The sequence below is a fragment of the Eretmochelys imbricata genome, chromosome 25, assembly GCF_965152235.1.
Source record: "Eretmochelys imbricata isolate rEreImb1 chromosome 25, rEreImb1.hap1, whole genome shotgun sequence".
Classification (NCBI taxonomy): Eukaryota; Metazoa; Chordata; order Testudines; family Cheloniidae; genus Eretmochelys; species Eretmochelys imbricata.
In genome coordinates, this window is record NC_135596.1 from 1,694,548 (window position 1) to 1,718,477 (window position 23,930).

The 23,930-nt window shown below is 52.1% G+C and overlaps 1 protein-coding gene across 2 annotated transcripts in view; it reads right to left on the bottom strand.

The window, feature by feature from the left end:
• The window catches only part of LMNB2 (lamin B2), a 92,211-nt gene extending 83,183 nt beyond the window's left edge, over nt 1–9,028 (bottom strand). For both annotated transcript variants that reach the window (XM_077805509.1, XM_077805510.1), the window contains exon 1: nt 8,772–9,028. In XM_077805509.1, the coding sequence (XP_077661635.1) occupies nt 8,772–8,972 (201 nt within the window). In that variant the 5' untranslated portion in view covers nt 8,973–9,028. The remainder of the gene's footprint in view (nt 1–8,771) is intronic.
• Between the last annotated feature and the right edge of the window lie 14,902 nt (nt 9,029–23,930).

The following is a 23,930-nucleotide window of genomic DNA, read 5'->3' on the forward strand; positions in this document are numbered from 1 at the left end:
CCATTGTGTGTGACTATTAAAGTCACCCACAAATACAGCAAGATACTGTGCAATTTGCAGAGCTGGCCGAGGCTACTGTCCCTCACGTGGTTTATATATAATGAGAATGACGGCTAGCTTGCCAATGCACAGGGAGATTGTAGTGGTTTCTGTGTGCACTGCAGGAGGTAGAACCACATATTCTTTGATCTCTTGCTGCGACATTCCCCAGGCCGCAACCGGAACTGCAGAGTCCCCTTAGCTCTCCATCCTGGGATGCCTTTTACGCTGCTTTGCTAGGGAACAGCGAACCCCTCCAGATACTGCTCACTCACAGCCACCAGCATGCAAAGTCACTCCCAGCTGAGTACATTGCACTCCTTATCAGTACACAGCCCAGGAAGGTAATGATCCAATCAGCGGTCCAAATTCAGTGATGAATCCTGGTCATGCGCCACCTGAGGGAAGTTGTGCATATGCTAGGAATAAGTAGTTCAGTGTTCTGCTCATAACATCAGTGAATGCCTGAAGAGCGATATAAGGTGTAGAGAAGGAGAGGTAGCTAGAGGTGTTTTCCTCCCCCTTCTTATTCTCCAAACCTTGTGTACTGGAAAAATCCTTGCTGGGTCACATGGGCAGGCAGTTCCATGGCATATGCAAGCACCAAACTGTCCTCCAGACGAATTGTAAATTTCCTGTTTACAACTCCCCTGCTGGAAAATCTCTGATTAAGCAGGTAATGGCACTTTAGCACTTCACTGGTGTGCTAGGCATCTTTGTCTCTGAGGAAATGGCTCATGGGTACTACTCAGAATTATAACATTTCAGTAACAATCATACAACAAAATCTCATAATTACACATGCATCCAATGAAGTGAGCTGTAGCTCACAAAAGCTTATGCTCAAATAAATTGATTAGTCTCTAAGGTGCCACAAGTCCTCCTTTTCTTTTTGCAAATACAGACTAAAACGGCTGCTACTCTGAAACATGTAGTGTTGTTACACCCATTTCAACAGGATAATATTCAGCAGACTGAGTTTTCAAATTGTTGCTGGCACCCAGTGCCAGAGGCGAACAACAGCAGGGGTTCGTTACCTGGTGTGCGTCACCCAATAATCACAAAGGGGTGGAGAAGCAGAAAAGTTTATTTGCAGCTGCAAACAAGCTACAGGGAGAATAGAATCTCAAATCCTGCGCACAGAGCAGGAAGTTACACAGGCTTTTATACATCCTTTCTTCAGCATACTTATCCAATAGCAAGCTGCCCTAAGTATCCATATAGCCAGCCAATCCAGTTACCAGCTAGTTCCCTTGTTCTCTGTACCATCTGTTAAACCATACATAAAGCTGCTTTATTCAGCATTGTTCTTCCATATCTGCCCTGTTTGGCCTTGTTTAGTTTCAGGCAGTCTGACTCTGCAACATATCATTGCAGATCCTCAGCATAACTGCTGCAAGTGCCTCCAGGCAGGGGGGCGGCCGCCAAGGACAGTTGGGCCTACTATGCATAACTGCCGCGAGTGCCTCCAGGCGGGGGGGCCAAGGACACCTGGGCCTAGTGCGAGGGGGCTTCATCGACACTCGTGGTCTTCCATCCCCTCGAGTTACCTAGTGGCCATGCCCAGTGTCCCCAACAACTACTCCCTCCTTTGAGGGCACTCAACAGCCGTGGCTCTGAGTTTTCTCACTTGGGCTACTTATTTCTTTACAATAGGACTTTGCATAAGCACTTTGTGATAGTCCTGAAGAGAATGACTTATTAACTTTTGCAAAAGGGCTCTTGACACATGATACTGCACAGCATACCACCATTAATACAAGCAATACAGGAAAGAGAAGTTTCAATAACAGGCTAAATAAACCACCAAGCCAAAACGACATACCCCAGCCTGAAAACAAGGTTTGTAACCAATCACTCTCGGGGGCAGCATAGGCAACCTGTGCTCCGGCTCGGGCATGGGCCTCAGCCTGTACCACCTTTTCATAGATTTCATAACTGCTATCATTTACATATACACAATATCGGGGCCCGACGACCCTCCCCTCCGAGACCCTTGAGGAAGCCCCTTCTGTCCTGACACTACCCGAAGCCCCCGTGAAACCCAAGGCAACTGTCGTGGAAGGTGCCGGCGGGGAGAACCCCGGGGCGGCAGAAAGTGTCCTCTCCTCCATGTTCGAGGAGATCGAGGCCTTAGATCTGACCCCGGTCGCCCAGGGGGAGGACAACCTTTTGCCAGTAAATCTCGATCTGGGCGACCTCACTCCACCCCTCTTTTCCCCATGCTCCCTCCCCTTAACTGCTGCTTCCGCTCCCACTTCCGAGGAGCCCCTGGACTGCTCCACCGACCCAGCCGATGATGGCACCCCGCTGACGACCACCGAGCCTGCTCAGGTGACAGCCGGTGCCACGCGGCCGGGACACGAGTCACCAGGGGCACCCCCCGTTGGTGCAGCGCAATCGACTTCCTTCCCGGGCGGGGGCCCTACAGAAGATAATCCACCTCCTGATGCTGTGGCCACTAAATGCACCACAGAGCGCGTGCCCAGCGTCACTGAGAGCTCCCTCCCCACCCCCTTAACCCTTGAGCATGATCGGGAGGCGCCAGCATCCAGCTGCTTGCCTCCCAAAACCCAGAACCTCGCCTCTGCTCCTGCCCCTATCCAATTTACCTCCTGCAGTGTCATTGCTGCCCCCGGGGCTGTCTCCTTCCCTTTCCCAACTGATGACCCCCAGGGAGCAGCCTTTGTGTTCTCCTATCCTGACCCATTAGGAGCTGCTATTTTCCCTCCACTGCCCCCTATCGCCCCAGAGCTTGAGGCGGGCCTAGGAGCTCCAGCCCATCAGGCACCCCATCGGGGGTCAGCACCCTGCTTGTCCGTTTTAGTGGACCACAGGGCTGCCCCAATGGCCCTGTTGGGGAACAACTGGGAAACCGTAACCCCACCCCCCATGAGCTGCGAGGAGAGCTGCAGAAGTTTTTACAGGATGTCCATGGCTCCTGCAACAAGGTACAACTTGCTCTCCAGCGAGGGGGGGACTTTTCTCAAATCCTCCGGGCCACAAGGGCCCTCATGGGGGAAGGTAAAGGGACGGGGAAGCAGGATGCCGCGGCCCACTGGCGGGTCCGCGTCTTCCGTGAAGTTACTCACCTACGGGACGGGTCACGGACTGCTGCACAGCCCGCTGGGAGATGCGAGCGTCCCTGCCAGTGAGAAGCCCCCCAACCCTCCCCATGACACCTCTTACCATCGCAACGTTGAATACCCAGGACTGTAGGATGGCTCTCCACAGAGTACCCTCCCTCCCGAAGGAAGGAGAGCACCTGGGACCTGCAGTTTTCCTGCAGGAGACCCATACGGATCCGACCACCGAAGACAGTTGACGGCTGGAGTGGGGGGACAGGATCTACTTTAGCCATGCCACGGTTCGACAGGCTGGAGTGGCGACCCTATTCTCCCCCGACCTACGGCCCGAGGTGCTAGGGGTCGCCGAGGCCATGCCGGGTCGCCTGCTGCATCTCCAGGTCCGTATGGAGGGGCTCGTGGTTAACCTCGTTAACGTCTATGCCCCAACATCGGGCCCAGAGCGGCTATGATTCTATCAGCAGGTGTCCGCCTTCCTCGGCGCCTTAGATTCTCACGAGTGCCTGGTCCTGGGAGGAGACTTTAATACCACCCTCAAGGAACAGGACTGCTTGGGGACCGAGCGGAGCCCGGGCACCGCGGACACCCTCCGGGAGATAGATGAACATCACTCCCTAGTGGACATCTGGCACGACCACCACCCGGATGACACTTCCACGTTCACCTTTGTCCAGGTGGAAGCCCATCGGTCGAGCCACTCCTGGTTGGACCGCATTTATTTATCACGCTTCCATCTCTCACGAGCCCACACCTCCAGCATTCGGCTGGCCCCATTTTCTGACCATCATCTAGCCACCGTGACAGCCTCCCTCTGTGCAGAGAGGCCAGGGCCAGCCTACTGGCATTTTAACAACAGCCTGTTGGAGGATGAGGGCTTCGTGGAGTCCTTCCTGGAATTCTGGCTGGCCTGGCGAGGGCAGCGGCGTGCTTTTCCCTTGGCGCGGTGGTGGTGGGACCTGGGGAAGGTGTGCACCAGGGTTTTCTGCCGCGACTACACCCGGGGCACCAGCCGACAGAGAAATGCAGCAATAGAGCAGTTGGAACGGGAGGTCTTAGAGCTGGAGAGACGTCTGGCCGCCAGCCCCGAGGACCCGCTCCTCTGCGGAGTGTGCCAGGAGAAGCCCATCGGGCCTGGGGCGCCTTTGTTCGATCCCACATCCGCCTCCTTCGGGAGATGGATCGTGGCTCCCGCTTCTTCTATGCCCTGGAGAAAACGAGGGGGGCCAAGAAACACATCACCTGCCTCCTCGCAGAAGACGGCACCCCCCTCACGGAACCGGTGGAGATGTGCAGGAGGGCCCGAGCCTTCTACGCAAGTCTTTTCTCCCCGGATCCGACCAACCCTGGCGCTTGCAGAGTGCTCTGGGAGGAGCTCCCTACGGTCAGCGCGAGCGACCGAGACCGGCTAGAGTTGCCTCTCACTCTGGCCGAGTTCTCGGAAGCCCTCCGTCGTATGCCCACTAATAAGTCTCCAGGCACGGATGGGCTGACCGTGGAGCTCTACCGCGTGTTTTGGGACGTCCTCGGCCCAGATCTAGTCACCATCTGGGCCGAGTCTCTGCAGAGCGGGGTCCTCCCTCTTTTGTGCAGGCGAGCTATGCTCGCCTTACTGCTGTAGAAGGGGGACCGCCGCGATTTACGAAATCGGCGTCCCGTCTCGCTCCTCAGCACGACTACAAAATCGTAGAGAAAGCAATCTCGCTGCGGCTAGGGTCTGTGCTGGCGGACGTGATCCACCCAGATCAGACCTACACCGTCCTGGACCACAGTATCTTTGATAACCTACTACTGGTTCAGGACCTTTTGGAACTCGGGTGTAGAGAGTGTCTGTCGTTCGCCCTCCTGTCCCTAGATCAGGAGAAGGCTTTCGATAGGGTGGACCACGGGTACCTCCTGAGCACTCTGCAGGCGTTTGGCTTCGGACCCCAGTTTGTGGGTTTTCTCCGGGTGATGTACGCTTCTGCAGAGCGTCTGGTTAAGCTCAACTGGACCCTGACTGAACCGGTCAACTTCGGGTGAGTAGTACGGCAGGAGTGCCCCCTCTCGGGCCAGCTGTATGCTCTGGCGATTGAGCCCTTCCTGTCTTCTCCGCAGGAGGTTGACAGGGTTGGTGCTGCGGGAGCCGGAGCTGCGGCTGGTCCTGTCTGCGTACGCTGATGATGTGCTCCTCATGGTCCAGGACCCGGGCGACTTGGCCATCTATTCGGCAGCCTCCTCTGCCCAGGTCAACTGGGTCAAGAGCTCTGTCTTGGCGTTAGGAGACTGGCAGCAGGTGAGCTCCCTCCCACCCAGGCTTCAGACCATCCAGTGGAGCACGGGTCCACTGCTCTACCTTGGCGTTTACCTTTCTGCCACGCATCCTTCTCCGCCAGAGAACTGGGAAAACTTAGAGGGCAGGGTGATAGAGCGGCTCCGGAAATGGACAGGGCTACTCCGATGTCTCTCCCTCCGAGGGAGAGCGCTGGTGCTTAATCAACCAGTCCTGTCCATGCTCTGGTACTGGCTGAACACCCTGGTCCCAGCCCCAGGTTTCCTGACCAGCCTCCAGACATCGATTCTGGGGTTCTTTTGGTCAGGAACGCACTGGGCCCCTGTAGGGGTTCTTCATCTACCCCTGAAGGAAGGAGGACAGGGCCTGAAGTGTCTGCACACTCAGGTCTGCATCTTCCGCCTCCAGGCTCTACAGAGGCTCCTTCATGGTGCAGGCAGTTCGGCGTGGAACATACTGGCGCACGCCATCCTGCGCCGCATCTGAGGGCTCCGATATGACCAGCAGCTCTTTTATCTCTGTCTTCCGCAAGACCTCTCCGGGCCCCCAGTCTTCTACCAGGACCTCCTTCGGACTTGGAAACTGTTTTTAACCACCAGGTCCGTGGCGGCCACCGAGGGGGTAGATCTCACGGAGACCCTGCTACACAACCCCAGCTCCATGTGCAGGTGGTGGAGTCCCGCTCGGTGCGCCACAGCTTGATCCTGGCAGAAGTCACGAGAGTCAGAGACCTCCTGGACTACGACCGGGGAGGCTGGCTGGATCCCCTGACGCTCGCTCGGCGCATGGGGCTCTCCAGACCTCGTACCCCCGGCGCGTACTTCAGGAGGTGAAGGCCGCATTGCCGCCCTCTGCTACAGCTTACCTCGATTGGGTCCTGCTCGAGGGCACGCCCCACCCACCCTCTACTCCAGGCCCGCCGGACCTTTTAATTGGACCCCTGCCCCGTAGACCCAATCGACCCCCCACCCCTTTATGGCGAGCCGGCTGCATGAACTGCAGCCGGTATGCCTCCAAACTACGCCAAGGAAACATCTATACATGCTCGTGCTCCACACCCTTCACGCCCTCACCCTAGTGTCCCTCCCCAACACAAAGTGGCAAGACCTTCTGCCACCTTTGGAGGGTGAGCAGCCCCCGTGGGCCAGCCTATATTCCACCTTGGTTCCGAGGCCCGTCGGAGACATCAGTTAGCGGCTCCTTCACGGAGCTGTGAGCACGGGCACGTACTTGGCACATTTCACCCCCATCCCAGATACTTGTCCCTTTTGTGGTGTGAGGGAAACCCTGGCACACGTATATTTGGAGCGTGTCAGGCTGCAGCCTCTGTTCTGGCTCCTCACAAATCTTTTATTACGTTTTTGGTTGCATTTTTGCCCAAACTTTTTTATTTATGCACTCCCCATCCGTGGCGTCACAAAATCGCAGGATCTCCTAGTTAACCTCCTCCTGGTCCTGGCTAAAATGGCCATCTATAAAACCAGAGAGAGGAGGTTGGCTGATGGAATTTCCTGTGACTGTGGGGCCGTTTTCTGATCCTCAGTCCGTTCACGCATCCGGACGGAGTCCACCAACTCCCTTGATGCTTTTGAGGAGCGGTGGGCGCTGTCCGAAGTTCTCTGCTCCGTGTCCCCGTCCGGCTCCCTTTGTTTTGAGCCTTTGACTGGGGGAGAGAGTAAGGGACCCCAGCCCTTGCTGCTGCGGACACCATCACCTTAGAGGGGTCCTTTCACACCTGGGTGCACGTGTCCCCCCCCCCCCCGGTTGTCTACCCCATAGCCTGCCCCTTTTGTTGGGTGCTTTCAGAGGAGGGAATTGTTGGTGACACTTGGGCATGACACCAGGTAACTCGAGGGGGTGGCAGACCTTGAGAGTCGATGAAGCCCCCTCGCTCTGGGCTACCAGGTAACTCGGAAGGGTGGAAGACCCCTTCTCTGGGCCCAGGCAAGCTTGAACACTTCCCTCCCCTGAAGCTAATGAGAAAACAATTGAGATTGGTTGCTGTGTTACAAAACAAAACAGCATATGCAATGTGTAAGTGTGTTATGCAAATAAAAAAATACCTTTTTTGCTTCAAAAAAAAAAAAAAAAAAAAAAAAAAAAAAACACTACTCTCCTATAGCCATCTGGCCCGACCCTGTCTCACTAGTTATACATTACAGAGTACTTTGCAACTATTCACTGATCTAGCTAGGTTCTTACAGTCACACCCATGACCCTTGTATCCGATCACCTCCCATAAGTAGTTTTAGAGACACTTCTGTTAACAAAAACAAGTGGGTTTTAGCCCACAAAAGCTTATGCTCAAATAAATTTATTAGTCTCTAAGGTGCCACAAAGACTCCTCATAGTTTTTGCTGATACAGACTAACACAGCTCCCATTCTGTTAACAAAAATCTTCCCTATTGAGATCACAAATATGACCATCGCATAAACTAGAGCCCAAATCTCTATTACTACAATTTAAAGGTATTTGAAAGACTTCAGAAAGTTCATTCCCTCTTGCTTGTTGATCAACTCCACCAAACAAATGCAACATGCAAGGCTCGGGTACCAGGCAATACACAGTCCTGCCACAGCCTCCCCACAACAGCCACTCCCGCCACAACCCCCCCCCCTCCCCCTCCCCCGCGATGCCGCGCCTGGCGAGACCCCTCCGGGCAGCCCCGCCACAACCCCCCCCCCCCGCGATGCCGCGCCTGGCGAGACCCCTCCGGGCAGCCCCGCCACAACCCCCCCCCCCCCCCCCGCGATGCCGCGCCTGGCGAGACCCCTCCGGGCAGCCCCGCCACAACCCACCCACCCCCCCCGCGATGCCGCGCCTGGCGAGACCCCTCCGGGCAGCCCCGCCACAACCCACCCCCCCCCGCGATGCAGCGCCTGGCGCGACCCCTCCGGGCAGCCCCGCCACAACCCACCCCCCCCCCGCGATGCCGCGCTAGGCGAGACCCCTCCGGGCAGCCCCGCCACAACCCACCCCCCCCCCCGCGATGCAGCGCCTGGCGCGACCCCTCCGGGCAGCCCCGCCACAACCCACCCCCCCCCCCGCGATGCAGCGCCTGGCGCGACCCCTCCGGGCAGCCCCGCCACAACCCCCCCCCCCCCCCCGCGATGCCGCGCCTGGCGAGACCCCCACAGGCTGGGTGCAGCCTACCCCCCACTGAGGCAAGCGGCGCCCAGATCTGGCGCAATCTCTCTCTCGTATCCCTCTTTCGAGACCACCCCCCAGCGCCCAGTATCCCCGGCGGGCCACCCCAGTCCAGCGGGATGACAGATCAGAGACCCCCGGCCCCTCACTCCGGTAAGCCCCCGCCAGCAGGGCTCCAAGGAGGGCGGGCGGCTCCCGGCGGCCCCCACGTCCCGCTCCCCACGCTACCTCCCGGGTGGTGACCTCCTCCTTCTCGGAGATCTTCAGCAGTAACCGGTCGTTCTCCAGCTCCAGTGCCCGCACCCGGTCGATGTAGACGGCCAGGCGGTCATTGAGCTGCCGCAGATCCTCCTTCTCCTGCAGCCGGGAGATGCGGGCGGGGGAGAGCGGGGTCCCGCCGGGGGCGGCGCGGCTTGGGGTGCCCGACATGGCTCTCGCTTCGCGGGACAAGCAAGCGGCGGGCTCATTCAATCCAGCCGCACTGAGGGAGGGAACGGCAAGATGGCGGAGGCCACCGCCTCCCCGCTGCGCGGCGCCACCTGGGAAATGAAGTCTCCGCACCAAGATGGCCGCTGGCGGCTGGGCTCTGGGAGCGGCCGAGGGGGGCGGGGAATCAAGGATGGCGGGAACCCCTATCGCAGAGCATGCTGGGGATTGTAGTCACAACCTGGCCTCCATTTTGTGGCCCGATGCCAGCAACCCTGCGTCTGACTCCGCGCAGGATCTGTCAGTTCTTATTTCCCGCGTACAAGGCTGCGCTGGGAGGTGCCCTGGCCCTGGGCAAGGGGCGGAGCCTCCCGTCCCCACCCACACAGCTCCTCAGGGGCGGACAGGAGCCGGACGGGGTGCACTTTGGAGTGTCCTTTTACCTGACTAAAAGTGAAAAGCCTTTTCAAGAGGCAGGCTGACCCCTCTGAGGCCACCTTAGCAGCCTAGCGTTAGGGCTAGGGAGTCCAGGAGTCCCCCTTAGGCTACAACAGGGACACTAGGGGGCTGCAAGCATGACAGCGTGCACCATACTGCGGCTTTCCAGCTGTGGCTACCACAACTGAAAACCACTCTCCTTGTGCAGCTCACAGCTTTGCCGAGGTTAGCCTCAGAACCACGGTGGGGCTGCTAAAAGTCCGACTGGCCGCAGAGTCAGTGGGGTACTCAGGCTCCTTGTTTGCATGTAGTAAAAAACTGGAAGGAAAATAAAGATACAAATAAGCAGATTTAGCCAAATCAAATGTCTATCAAACATTTCCAGGAGGCATCCATTGTTTTTAACCTGGCAAAACTGAAGCACTTTGCTGTGCTTGGAACCATCCATGCTGGGCTTCTTCTGAAATGCAAACTCTCCATTTTTGTATCTGAAGATTCACCAATAGCTACCAAATAGGTGAGCAGCCACCACAGCACAGACTGTATGTCAATTAAGCATTTTTTGTAAATTCAGCACCGTTTGACCAGGGCTTGAGAGAGGGAGATGGAAAAGAGAGATCTCATATATAAATAATTGAATACTCAAACACCCTACACACTCTGTAGAACAAATCCATTAAAGATGGTATAGTGCTGCCAATTCTCATGATTTTATTTCAAGTCTCACAATATGTCATTTATAGGCAGTGAACCTATGGTTAAGGGTGCCTAAAAAGTTCCATTATAAGGCCCTGTTTTCAGTTGCTTATAATTTGCCAAACTTTAACTGTCTGAATAAACTATCTGAACAGCAAAGTTTTCACTTCCTAGGCTGAGTGGGGTAACAGAGTGGCTGACAGTTCTGGGAACCCCTATAAAGGTCTACCCTCTAAGGCTTTGTCTACACTGGCAAGTGAAAGACAAAACTTCAGTTATTCAGAGGTGTTAAAAAAAACACACACTCCAAAAGACAAAAGTTTTGTCCATCACAAGTGCCTGTGTGAACAGCGCTTTACAACCCTAACGCCATTCGTTGGGGATGGAAGTTTTGTGTCCGCAAGAGAGCTCTTTCCTGCCAACAAACAGAGGCTACGCTGCATAGTGCAGACATAGCCTAAAAGCACTACAGCATACTCACCCACGCCCAACCCCCGAACTGAACCCAAGATTCCTGCATATCAACATTGCTTTGTTCTCCAGCAAATAGCTGTGAATCCCCCTAGCAAAGTTTGTGTCTTACCTGTAGTGGCTGGTCCACAAAGAGGATAACAGCCTACTGCTGCTACTAGTTACTCAGTGAGCTCAAGTGATAGAGGTCTGTGCCGTGAATCTAAAATTTCCAGCCTTGGTGACACCCTATCTGGGTGTCAATGTGACTGATGGAATGGAATTTCTGTTTTTTTTTAGTTTGTGCTTTTAAAAACTTAGGAAATTGGGCAGCCTTAAGTCTGGCGTTTCCTAACTTTTGTGTGCTTGACTGTGCAAGTCTAATGTTTTAGAGTAGTTTTTGCCCAATGTAATATCTATCTACCCTAGGTACTTATCTGTCCCCCCTCACTGTGTATCTGTGCACCTCAGAGTCTCAAATGTGTTTATCCTCACAACACCCCGTGAAGTGGAAAAGTGCCGTGATCCCCATTTTAGAGATGGGGAACTGAGGCACAGTGATGCTATATGAATTACCCAAAGTGACACACAAAGTCTGTGGCAGAGCAGGGAACTGCACGCAGGTCTCAGACTAGCGCCATATGTTTCTCCAATGTGGCCACCAGGGGCTTTTCTTGCAGCCACAGCCTCCTGGGCGGTGACTGGGGGGTGGGGGCAAAGCAGCGGCTCCTTCCCTGGAGCTGCAAGAAAGGGTTGGGCCCTGCCATCCTCTGCAGCCAGAAACACCGGAGGAGCAAGCAGCCAGTGAGCGCTCCACCTTCCCTGGGACAGTGGGGCTCTGGCTTCTGGCTTCAGCCCTAGGGTGGCGGGCGGGAGGCTCCAGCCGGGGAGCAGCAGGTCCTGGTCATGGACTCTGACCATGGGGCCTTCGGCTGCACATCAGTGGGCTCCGTCCCCCAGCCAATGGGCTTCGGGTTCACCAGCCCCATCATCGCCCCTGCCCCCGCTGCCGCCCCCGGCCCTTCACACATTGTGTAAGCTGGGGTCTGAATGAGCTCTCTCCTGACATCCACTGATGAACTGGGGGAAAACACGTCAGGAACAGACCATATTTGCATAGAGACGCGACTCTGCCTATGTGATAAGCAGACAGAGCTGCTTTGCCAAAGTGATAAATTTTGGCTGTTCTGGGTTAAAATTCACTTTAGTCTTGAATGCAGAGGTAATGATATGTTATTACCCTTCTTGTAGGACTAAAGGACAGCAGAAATGTACTTAATATGCCCTACCGGAGGGGGTAATCCTAACTTTAACTTCACTCACTAAGCAGGGGGTACCGATGCCAAAACCAAGTAAAATTCAGAGGGACTGGGGACACGCGTTCCTTCCTGCTGTTGTGGATGCTATTTGACACTCTTTTGATCTAGAGATAGTGCTGCAGTAAAAGACAAGGCAGAGGCTGCAGCCACAGTAGAGATTCCCTACTACCTGGTAAAATCATTAAGAGCTGGACTAAGTGGTAGTACCTCAGAACATAGTATTACAGCTAGACGCACCCAGGAGAACCAATGGCCTGGTGTTTAGGATACTCACCTAGGAAGTGGGAGATGCAGGGTCTAAATCCAGTAGGGCAGGGATTTGAAAACAAGTCTCTCACGTCACAGGTGAGTGCCTGAATGGCTGGGCTATTCAGTGCCCCGAGATGGACAGACCCAGCCAGCTCCCAGAATTCCTGTTCTGATCACCCCCTTGGCCAGCTTTTGTGCTCCGACCACACCTACCGGACCCGGCTTACAGACGAGATGGAGAGATGGCTAGTTTGCAAATCCTGCCAGAGTTTAGCTGACAGCTAGGGGCGGAGCAGCTTGGCGGGGCCAGGACTGAGGCAGTTTTGGGCATGTCAGCTGGCTGAAGCTTAGGCACCTCCAGGGTTAGATGGCAGCTGATGTCCTCAGAATTTACTTGTGGCCTGGGCTCAATGGCCCCTCCCGCTTGGTTGATGGCAGTGAGCAGCGGGAAAGGAGGCAATGATGGTGGCAAGCAGCAGCAGAGTCATTGCTTGACCCCACCCCTAAAGGAGTGGGTGTTGAACCCACATAAATACCCCGCTGGTACTTCGCTGACTTCAGGCAACCAGCTGTGGGTGCAGCGGAGCAGAGTGAAAGGGCAGTGGCGTATTAAAGGGACATGTGTCCATCGGACTTTCACACCGGAAGGTGAGAAATTAAGGCAAGGGACGCTGCCCTAGATACTGTGGGGCAGGTGATTACTTCTCACACGCATACTTTCGAATCGTATTTGTGCTGTTTTCCCAAATTAATGCTGGGTTCCCTTTCCCTTTTAATAAAAGTTTTCCTTTTTTATACACAGACTCAGCACTTGCAAGTAGGAAGTATAGCCTCTTAGAGGTGGCTACGGGTGGTGGTTAGTTTTCCGAGACTTATTGGTGGGAGCTGTTTTGTAATGTTAAGAGGAACCCCTAGCTATTGAACCTTGCACTTGTTGCTGCCAACACCACCTGGCAGAAGGGTTAAAATTGCCTTTGAACGCAGAACCCTTCTGTAATGGTGACATTCCTTTTGCATGTTCCTATATGACCACAAGCACTCTTTTCAGTTCGGTGTTGACTTTTAATATGCTAACCAAGCCAGTTCAAAAGATATGGCTCTGCTGTGACTCTTGTCCCAGGATGAAATCATAAGCAGCTCGGTTGGACTTGGATTCGTTAGAAAGAGGTGGAGGAAAAGGCGGACTACAAATCCCACAGTGCTTTGGGCTCTTCACTCAAGTGGAGGCTTGCCGGTACACCATCTGTCAGCCCAAGGCAGAGAGCCACACCAGGGGAGGGCCCATTGGCTGCTGGAAGCCACTTCCTTCCACATTGTTTTCAGCTGATCCTTTGGATTTGAAGCACAATGCAGTTTTTGAATTTTGGCGCCTGTCTGAATCTGCAAACTAACAGCTGCTGGCCCAGCTCCAGAGCCCAGCCACACCCCTCTCGCTGGGGTGAGTCAGTGTCTATGGGCAAGTATTGTTTCAAGTCTGCCTTCACCTTCACCAGTTAAAGCAGTGAACTCTTGTCAGCACCAAGCTGTGCACTTATGATGTACTTCTTGTCTCTGCCAGCATTCGTGGTTCCCAACACCAGCAACACACCAGCAAATAGTTGGAAGATCGGTACCAAGGCAGTTTTAGAATCAACTACAATATGATTTTTAGGAATGCAGAAAAGCCCCCGTCTAACACTTTTTCTTTTGTTTTATCTTATATCCTCCTTCCTGCTCTGCCATTAAACCCCTCATGCATGGTGTCTTGTGAACTCATTTAAACCCTCCCCTCCATCATTTTTATTGGTAACTTAATCCTAATGTTCATCCCCTTTGCTTGAAGCACCTCAGCCCCAGCTCCCCTACTCTGACTTGCCCCAGTTTTAGATGATGTCCCTAGTGTATGACAATGTCAGAGTTCTGGAAGATTTTTCCTTGACAGTGTAATCAATCCCCTTCAAAATACAGAAAACTTCTACCATATCGCCACAAAACCTCCCCTTGTCCCACATCAACTTCCTTCAACCTTCCTCACAACGTATAGATTCATAGCAACCATGGTGATCACCTAGTCTGACCTCCTGTATGACACAGGCCAGAGACCTGCCCCAAAATAATTCCTAGAGCAGAGCTTTTAGGAAAAAAAATCCAATCTTGGTTTTAAAATTGTCAGGGAAGGAAAATCCACTACGACCCTTGGTCAATTGTTCCAGTGGTTACTCTCTCTCAGCATTAAAAGTTTACGCCCCTATTTCCAGTCTTAATTTGTCTAGCTTCAACTTCCAGCCTTTAAAGCGTGTTAGACCTTTTTCTGCTAGAGTGAAGAGCCCATATTCAAATATATATTCCCCCGTAGACACTTACAGACGGTAACCAAGTCACTCCTTAACCTTCTCTTTGTTAACTAGATTGAGCTCTTTGAGGCTATCACTGTAAGTATGGATATGATTTAGTAAAATTAGGCAAAATTCACGGAGCAGTCATGTTAAAAATATACAAAATCGGGGTACGGTCACGGTGGAGTCCAAGCTCCGCCGTGGGGGGTCCCAAGCCGAAGAAGTAATGGAAATCTTTGACTCCCGTGACCAAATCATATCCTTAACTATAAGGCATGTTTTCTAATCTTTTAATCCTTCTCATGGCTCTTCTCTGAACCCTCTCCAGTTTATCACCATCCTTCTTGAATTGTGGACACCAGAACTGGACACGGTATTCCATCAGTGGTCACACCAGTGCCCAATATAACCTTTCTACTCCTAATCGAGATCCTGCCCTTTATGCATCCCAAGATTGCATTAGCTCTTGTGGCCACAGCGTTGCAGTGGGAGCTCATACACCATGTTCGAGGTTGGGGCTCCCCTGAGTACTTCAGGTTGTTTATAATGTCCTCCGCCAGTTTGTAGCATATGAGGGGTTCACCAAACAAACAAAAGAAAGGTCCTTTTCTCTCACTTTCCCTTACGAGAGAGGGGAATCAGAGTGAAAGAAAAGAAAGGCAAAGGTGGCCTGTCTCTGAGGCAGTCTGTTTTGGAGTCAGCCCGTTGGGGCTTGGCTTATCAGCTGGTCTGTTGTCTTTAAGAAGGGTCTACCTCCAGCCCCTCCTCTTGTGGCACCCTGCTTTACAGCTGGCCCATTCAGTTTCAGGATCATGAGGCTTGCGACTGTCTCCCTCTTGGCTGATCTGTCTCTGTAGTCAGCAGCCTCTGAGGTGTATCAGTCACTGTTTTCTTCCTGGTTCACCGCCCCTTCCTGTGGCAGGTTTTCCCTTTTTAAGCTCTGCTCCTCCGTTCCAGGCAGCACAGGCCTTACAGATGAATCTTGTTAGTGCTGAACGAGCCCAGAAGAGCTCATTAGTCTCTTCTCTACCAGAATGTGGGTGTGCCCCTTCACACACCATGACCCCATTGGTGGCAGGTATAATAGGCCAGGACAGGCTGAGCCTCCCCTGGCAGAGCTGCCGCCGACTCTGCTGCCGGACTTGTGGGCGGTGGTGGTCCCGCCTCTTTCCCTCCCTGCTGGGAATGGGCTTCCGTGGGAAGTTTTTGCTTATTTATTATGTGCCATGCAGGTTCCCGGGCGGCTGAAGAGGCGGTATCTGCTGTGACGAAGTGGGACTGTTCTTAATGTTTCCTCTGAATACTGTGGGGGTGCCTCAGTTTCCCCTATGCAGTTCTTAAGTATCTAGGTGGTGGGGTAAGGGTGTATGATCATTGCAGAGCCCTAGAGGGCAGGTGTGTGCAGGGGTCTGGACACAGAGAATGGCCGACACCCTGTTTCCTGGCAACTGATGGCCTGGGCCCTTCCCCCCTGCAAGGTGAGAGCTAAAGTGTTGGAGAACAAAGGAATCAGGTGACATCCTGGCCCGGGAAAGGAACAAAGCCCAGGGGAGGAGGGGCTGGAGGGAGTTTCAGTTTGGGGCTGGCTGGGACATGGAGTGAAGGGCAGATGTGGTTGTCTGGCTCACTGCCCCCCAAAATGGACCCAGCTGAGGGGTCCTGTTCTCTGCACCTACAAGCTCTGTTTTAGACCATGTTCCTGTCGTTTAATAAACCTCAGTTTTACTAGCTGGCTGAGAGTCACATCTGACTGCGAAGTTGGGGTGCAGGACTCTCTGGCTTCCCCAGGAGCCCCGCCTGAGCGGACTCGCTGTGGGAAGCACATGGAGGGGCAGAGGATGCTGAATGCTCCGAGGTCAGACCCAGGAAGGTGGAAGCTGTGTGAGCTTTGTGTCCTGAAGACAGTCTGCTCCCAGAGAGGAGACTTCCCCAGAGTCCTGACTGGCTTCACGGGGAGCAGTTCCAGAGCATCGCCCAGGGACTCCGTGACATCTGCTACTCAGCTTCTCGGGTCCCTTGGACTCCCCAGGGAGATTATTAATGAACCCAGGAAGCTGAGTTGCAGACACCAGCTCAGCCGCCCGGCGAGGGGGGCCGAGGAGCCTGGGGCGGGGCAAGGAGGGGCGGGGCCTGGGGCGGAGTGGGCATGCAATGTGGGCGGGGCCAGGGGCAGAACAGGCGGGATGGGGAGCTAGCCTCCTCCGGGGGAAGCTTCACCCGCTGCCCATACACGACCCCCAAACCTTTTTCAAAGGCACTGCTTCCCAGGATAGTTCCCCACCCTATAAGTATGGCCAATGTTCTTTGTTCCTAAATGGATACATTTACATGTAGCTGTATTAAAACATATATTGTTTGCTTGCGCCCAGTTTCCCAAGTGATCCAGATCGCTCTCTAGCAGTGACCTGTCCTCTTCATTATTTGCCACCCCCCAATTGTTGGGTCATCTGCAAACTTTATCAATGATGATTTTCTGTTTTCTTCCAGATCATTGATAAGACTGTTAACTAGCAAAGGGCCAAGGAATAATCTCTGCAAGACCCCACTGGAAAGTCGGCTCCATGATGATTCCCCATTTATAATTACATTTTGAGACCCATCTGTTAGCCAGTTTTTAATCCATTTAAAGTATTCCATGATAATTGTATAGACTCTGATGGTCTTAATATAGACTTTAAGATCTGATATTGTCTACATTACCTTACACAGCCCTGAGACAGGGCAGGGTCACACGTCTGTCTCTTCTCAAGCAACAAATCTCTCGGAGACCTTCTTCTGGTCAAATACCTCATGATTTATTTCACTGTGTTCTCCCAGCCCACATACAAACCTGTGCAGCTCTGAGCTCAGGAATGCATGATACTGTAAATACAATCAGCCAAGAAGAGGGAGACGGATAGTACTTTGCCCCTGAAAGATCTCTCCTGACTCTGAAAAGCTTACCAGTCTCTCGTTTCCCCCCTCAGCACTTACTTCCTCTGCCTTTCCGACTTCTTGAGTAATGGGAAAATTAGCCTTTTGGGCTCTCGTCAGCCCATCCCAATCATAGGATGATAGAAGACTAGGAAGAGACCTCAGGAGGTCATCTACTCCAACCCCCCTGCTCAAAGCACGACAAACTAAATCATCCCATCCAGGGCTCTGTCAAGCTGGGCCTTAAAAACTTCTAAGGATGGAGATTCCACCACCTCCTGAGGATACCCATTCCAGTGCTCCACCACCCTCCTAGTGAAATATATTTCCTAATATCTAACCTAGACCTCCCCCACTGCAACTTGAGACCGTTGCTCCTTGTTCTGTCATCTGCCCCCACTGAGAACAGCCTAGCTCCATCATTTTTGAAACCCCCCTTCAGGTAGTTGAAGGCTGCTATCAAATCCCCCCTCACTCTTCTCTTTTGCAGACTAAATAAGCCCAGTTCCCTCAGCCGCTCCTCGTAAGTCATGTGCCCCAGCCCCCTAATCATTTTCGTTGTCCTCCGCTGGACTCGCTCCAATTTGTCCACATCCTTTCTGGAGTGGGGGCCCCAAAACTGGACGCAGTACTCCAGATGTGGCCTCACCAGGGCCACATAGAGGGGAATAATCACTTCCCTTGATCCACTGGCAATGCTCCTTCTAATACAGCCCAATATGCCATGAGCCTTCGGGGCAATAAGGGCACACTGTTGACTCATATCCAGCTTTTCATCCACTGTAATCTCCAGGTCCTTTTCTGCCAAACTGCCGCTTAGTCAGTTGGTCCCCAGCCTGTAGCAGTGCATGGGATTCTTCTATCCTGAGTACAGAACTCTGCACTTGGCCTTCTTGAACCTCATCAGATTTCTTTTGGCCCAATTCTCCAATCAGTCAAAGTCATTCTGGACCCTATCCCTATCCTCCAGAGTATCTACCTCTCCAGTTTAGTGTCATCCGCGAACTTGCTGAGGGTGCAATCCATAGAATCAGAGACTATCAGGGTTGGAAGGGACCTCAGGAGGTCATCTAGTCCAACCCCCTGCTCAAAGCAGGACCAGTCCCCAATTTTTGCCTCAGATCCCTAAATGGCCCCCTCAGGGATTGAACTCACAACCCTGGGTTTAGCAGGCCAACGCTCAAACCACTGAGCTATCCCTCCATCCCATCATCCAGATCATTAATGAAGATGTTGAACAAAACCGGCCCCAGGACCGACCCCTGGGGCACTCCACTTGATACTGGCTGCCAACTAGACATCAAGCCATTGATCATTACCCGTTGAGCCCGATGATCTAGCCAGCTTTCTATCCACCTTATAATCCATTCATCCAATCCATACTTCTTTAACTTGCTGGCAAGAATACTGTGGGAGACCATATCAAAAGCTTTGCTAAAGTTAAGGCATATCATGTCCACCGCTTTCCCCATATCCACAGGGCCAGCTATCTCATCATAGAAGGCAATCAGGTTCGTCAGGCATGACTTGCCCTTGGTGAATCCATGTTGACTGTTCCTGATTACCTTCCTCTCCTCCAAGTGCTTCAAAATGGATTCCTTGAGGACCTGCTCCATGATTTTGCCGGGGTCTGAAGTGAGGCTGTAGTTCCCCGGGTTCTCTTTCTTCCCTTTTTTAAATATGAGCACTATATTTGCCTTTTTCCAATCATCTGGGACCTCCCCCGACCGCCATGAATTTTCAGAGATAATGGCCAATGGCTCTGCAATCACATCAGCCAACTCCCTCAGCACCCTCAGATGCATTGTATCCGGCCCCATGGACTTGTGCTTTCCCAGCTTTTCTAAATAGTTCTTAACCTGTTCTTTCACCAGTGTGGGCTGCTTACCCCTGATAATCCGCTGGTAAGGAAAGAATGTCCCTGCTTGCAGCTTTCTGAGCAGTCCTGTGTTCTTAGTGATGCAAGCATCATGCACCTTCTCTGACCAGCCCGTGTTGATACTGGTGAAACTTCTCCTCACCTGTGATCCACCAATGTGTGCATAATCATAGAAAAGTCGCCCTTTCTGTTGATGTATTCAGTGGCAAGGTGCTCTGGTGCCAATATAGGTTTGTGTGTGTTGCCTCTTGCTCCACCACAGTTCAGAGATCCTATTGCTGCAAGTCCATCCACTATGTCCTGCACATTTCGAAGAGTGACAGTCCTGTGTAGCAGGGGATGAGTAATGGCTCTACACACTTGCTATCAGGGAGCACAGTTCTTGAACTTTGCCCCAGGGCTCTTTGGAGCGAGAACATTCCCACCTGCCAACTAGTGATCCACTAACCGTTGTCAGAATAGGAGCTTGGCTCCTGGGCACCTGTGCTCTCCTGCCCAGCCCCAACTGCAGCATTCCCATGCTGACCTGCCTCTGAGCACCACCCTGTGCCAGCTCGGAGGATGCTTTTCAGGCGGGAGGGGAAAGGACTGCCTGGCAGGTGCTCCTGTGCTTCCAGCGCTGGTAGCTACGCCCCTCGTGGAGGTGTTTTTTTGAAAGCGCTGGGAGAGCTCTCCCCCAGCTCCGTGCTGCGACCACACAAGGCACATTAAAGCACTGCTGCAGTAGCAGTTTAGCATTGCCAGCGCAGACTAACCCCGAGTAACAGTGACCACTGCAAGCTTCCAGAATGTGATTGTGACTTGCTTCTCAGCTGTCAGTGCAGCTCTCATTCTGATGTCCCTGCGCGGAGAGCTGGGGCGAGCACAATGCACAGATCCAGGAACGTGGTCTTGCGCATCCACGAGTTCTGCAGCCACTGCTTGATATCCCAGACCTACATGACAATGAGATCCCACCAGTCAGTGCTCCTTTCTCAGACTCAGAAGTGCTGCTCCACCATTTGTAGCTGCTCTGTGAACACCACCAATGTTTTTTTCACTATCTCTCTCAGCAAACTGTCCTCCAAGAAATCATCATATCCCCCATTGTTACAGTTCTTCCTATGGGTCTGCAAATACTGGAGGATCATTTGTCCTGTATTTGCAATGTTCATGAGAACAGAGCAGAGCTCTGAGGACTCCAGGGTTCTGTCAGAGACGGCAGATACTGAAAAGTCTTGCATAGGTTTGTGGGGTTTAAAAAAAGGCACAAAAAATCTGGGATCAGAATGGCATTATTGGATAGAGAATGATGCATTCAGGGAACTTGATCCCTAGCTCATTTCTACCCTCCAACACATGGTGAAAACTTTCCCAAAGGCTTTGCACTGGATGTTGCCATATGCCACAGTGGTGCACTGCACATTGCATTGACACCAGCGCTCCTGGTGTGTACGAGCTGTGCTGATCCAAACAGCCAAGTGTGCGTGCCCCGTGCGATCTACTAACAGTGGCAGCTGTACACTGACAAAACTTGCGTCAACCAAAATTTGTAGTATAGACGTGGCCATAGCTGTGTTTGCACTGTATACTCTACACTAGACAGCTGGTAGGAGAAGAACGTTCCTGCCTTTAGGAACTCCAGCACATCCAGTTTCTCTCAGTAAAAATACATTTTCTGTAAAACAAATTCTGGTTTGAGCCTCCTCTACCTTTCAGAGTGGTGCTCTTTGCCAAAGGCTTCTGCTGACCCCTCAATCAGCGCCTCGTGGAGTCGGCTTTTCTTTAACAGAATAAACTGAACTCTTTCCTCTTCCTCGGGTGAAACGTTGACAGAGACCTTAGGTCAGCCTGGGCAGGCACAAGGCGCATAACAGGCCACTGCAGCTGCTGAAGAAAAAATGTAAACAGCTCCATGGTGATGGGCATTGTGCCAACAGCACTTGGTCTGCAGATTTGAAAATAAGGCGCCAAATGTATTTTTGAAAGAATACAGAGTTTATTTGCACTGCTGTTGGGACCACTGCCAAAGTTTTATGTAGTATTAGTATGGGACTATGTTCAGGACAGCTCCCCTCCAAAACACTGCAGCCTAGGCAGCAATGATCTCAGTGATTGCTACAGCAGGCTCTAAAGCTTGGACTAGGGAGGACTAATAAAGGGAGCTTCATGAATTCAGAGATTTAATCAGCAATCCGCTTCCTCTACTAAGACTGAACATGTGGCCATCAGAGTCTAACAAATACCAAACAGATTATTAGTTCTGCTGAGGTGCACCCTACTGAAGATTGGTGAAACCTGAAACTCTGCACGTTATTAAGAACTCAACAATGATCATTCTGTCATGTTTGTACTAGGGGGTATGAACCCAGAAGCCAAGTGTGCAGACTATTCCTCTAATGGGCCAAATTGGAACCGCCAGTCTCAAAGCCCAGAATTATGGAGAAAGTTTGGATCTGGATTCTGAACCCTCAAATTCCAGAGTTCAGAGCTGGGGTTTGGTTCTGCCCACTATAGAGACAGGTCATTTGGATTCAGATCTGGAGTATGAGTTGAGGATTCTGCCCATTATATTAATTTAGTTTGATTTAAACACACCCCAAATACACCAGTCTCAGATTCCTTATGGTCCTCTGTGAATTAAAGACACAAGGCTGGATTTTCTCATCAGCTACAGCCCCTTTGCGCCACTCAGCAGCACAAAGGGGCTGGATTCTGGCCATAAATGCACAGTGGAAAATGCCCCTTGTGCAGGGAAACTCCCCATTGGCATAAGGCATCAAAAGTAGCAAAGACAACTCCTGTGCCACCTCCCTACAGCTCCCCCTCTCCTTTGTATCCAAGTGCAGTGGAGAGTTGGGAGCACAAGCTATAACCAATATACCCATTGCAAACCAATCCTACCTCGCTACAGACAGGCACTAATAGGCACATTCAATTACAGCACCAAATCCCCTCCCAGGAAGCCCCGCGCCACCCACCATCTCCCTCCACAAAAGCGCACTCACAAAGGTGGAGGAGCTGGCGACTGAAATAAGGTGAGTGTGATTCACATTTAAAAACAATCCGAAATTTTTTTTCAAAATACTGAAACCCCAGAAAGCTTCAGTTTTTGTTTTCCCCTTTTTTAGATGCAACATGGAAAAAAAGAAAAGAAAGAGAAAAAACCCAGACCCAGACCCAGAATTTGAATGTTGGGTTTGGTTTAGGCCCCTCTCATTTACAAGGTCTCACTTGCTGCCACAGCCCCCTGCAAGGGCTTTTTTAACTCTGGGGCGCTAACAATATAACTAGAATGAAACACTGCCCTGGGTCAGAATTTCAAACGGCACAAATTCCGGGTCTGTTGGGAGCAGAAGTGCTGGCTTTTAATTAAAACTTACATGAAGAACCATGCCACCTCCCTACAGCTCTCCCTCTCCTTTGTTTCCAAGTGCAGTGGAGAGTTGGGTGCACAAGCTATAATCAATATACCCCTTGCAAACCGTATGGAGTGGAAATCTATCAACTTCATGAAAAAACTTGTACAGATACAGACAGACATCATCTTCCTTTCCAAATGCAAACAGATGGACATCATACCAAAAGGACTGAAGGTAAAAAATCCATTACAATCTACATACCACACAGACTATGCTGACAGCTTGTGCCACACACTCTCAAAGAAACTGCAGAACCACCTGATCAACATCCTCCACAGCAAACAGGGAAAGATTAAGAATGAGCTCTCAAAACTGGATACTCTCATAAAAAACCAACCTTCCACACAAACTTCCTCGTGGCTGGACTTTACTAAAACTAGACAAGCCATTTACAACACACATTTTGCTTCTCTACAAAAGAAAAAGGACACTAAATTATCTAATCTACTACATGCCACAAGGGGCCACAGCAATGGTTCCCTTAACCCACCCAGCAATATTGTTAATCTATCCAACTATACTCTTAGCCCAGCAGAAGAATCTATCCTATCTCAGGGCCTCTCCTTCTGCCCCTCCACCCCCATGAACATGATACAGTTCTGTGGTGACCTAGAATCCTATTTTCGATGTCTCCGACTCAAGGAATATTTCCAACACACCTCTGAACAACATACTAATCCACAGAGACCTTCCTACCAACCCTACAAAAAGAAGGATTCTAGGTGGACTCCTCCTGAAGGTCAAAACAGCAGACTGGACTTCTACATAGAGTGCTTCCACCGACGTGCACGGGCTGAAATTGTGGAAAAGCAGCATCACTTGCTCCACAACCTCAGCTGTGCAGAACACAATGCCATCCACAGCCTCAGAAACAACTCTGACATCATAATCAAAAAGGCTGACAAAGGAGGTGCTGTTGTCATCATGAATAGGTCAGAATATGAACAAGAGGCTGCTCGGCAGTTCTCCAACACCACTTTCTACAAGCCATTACCCTCTGATCCCACAGAGGGTTACCAAAAGAAACTACAGCATTTGCTCAAGAAACTCCCTGAAAAAGCACAAGAACAAATCCGCACAGACACACCCCTGGAACCCCGACCTGGGGTATTCTATCTGCTACCCAAGATCCATAAACCTGGAAATCCTGGGCACCCCATCATCTCAGGCATTGGCACCCTGACAGCAGGATTGTCTGGCTATGTAGACTCCCTCCTCAGACCCTATGCTACCAGCACTCCCAGCTATCTTCGAGACACCACTGACTTCCTGAGGAAACGACAATCCATCGGTGATCTTCC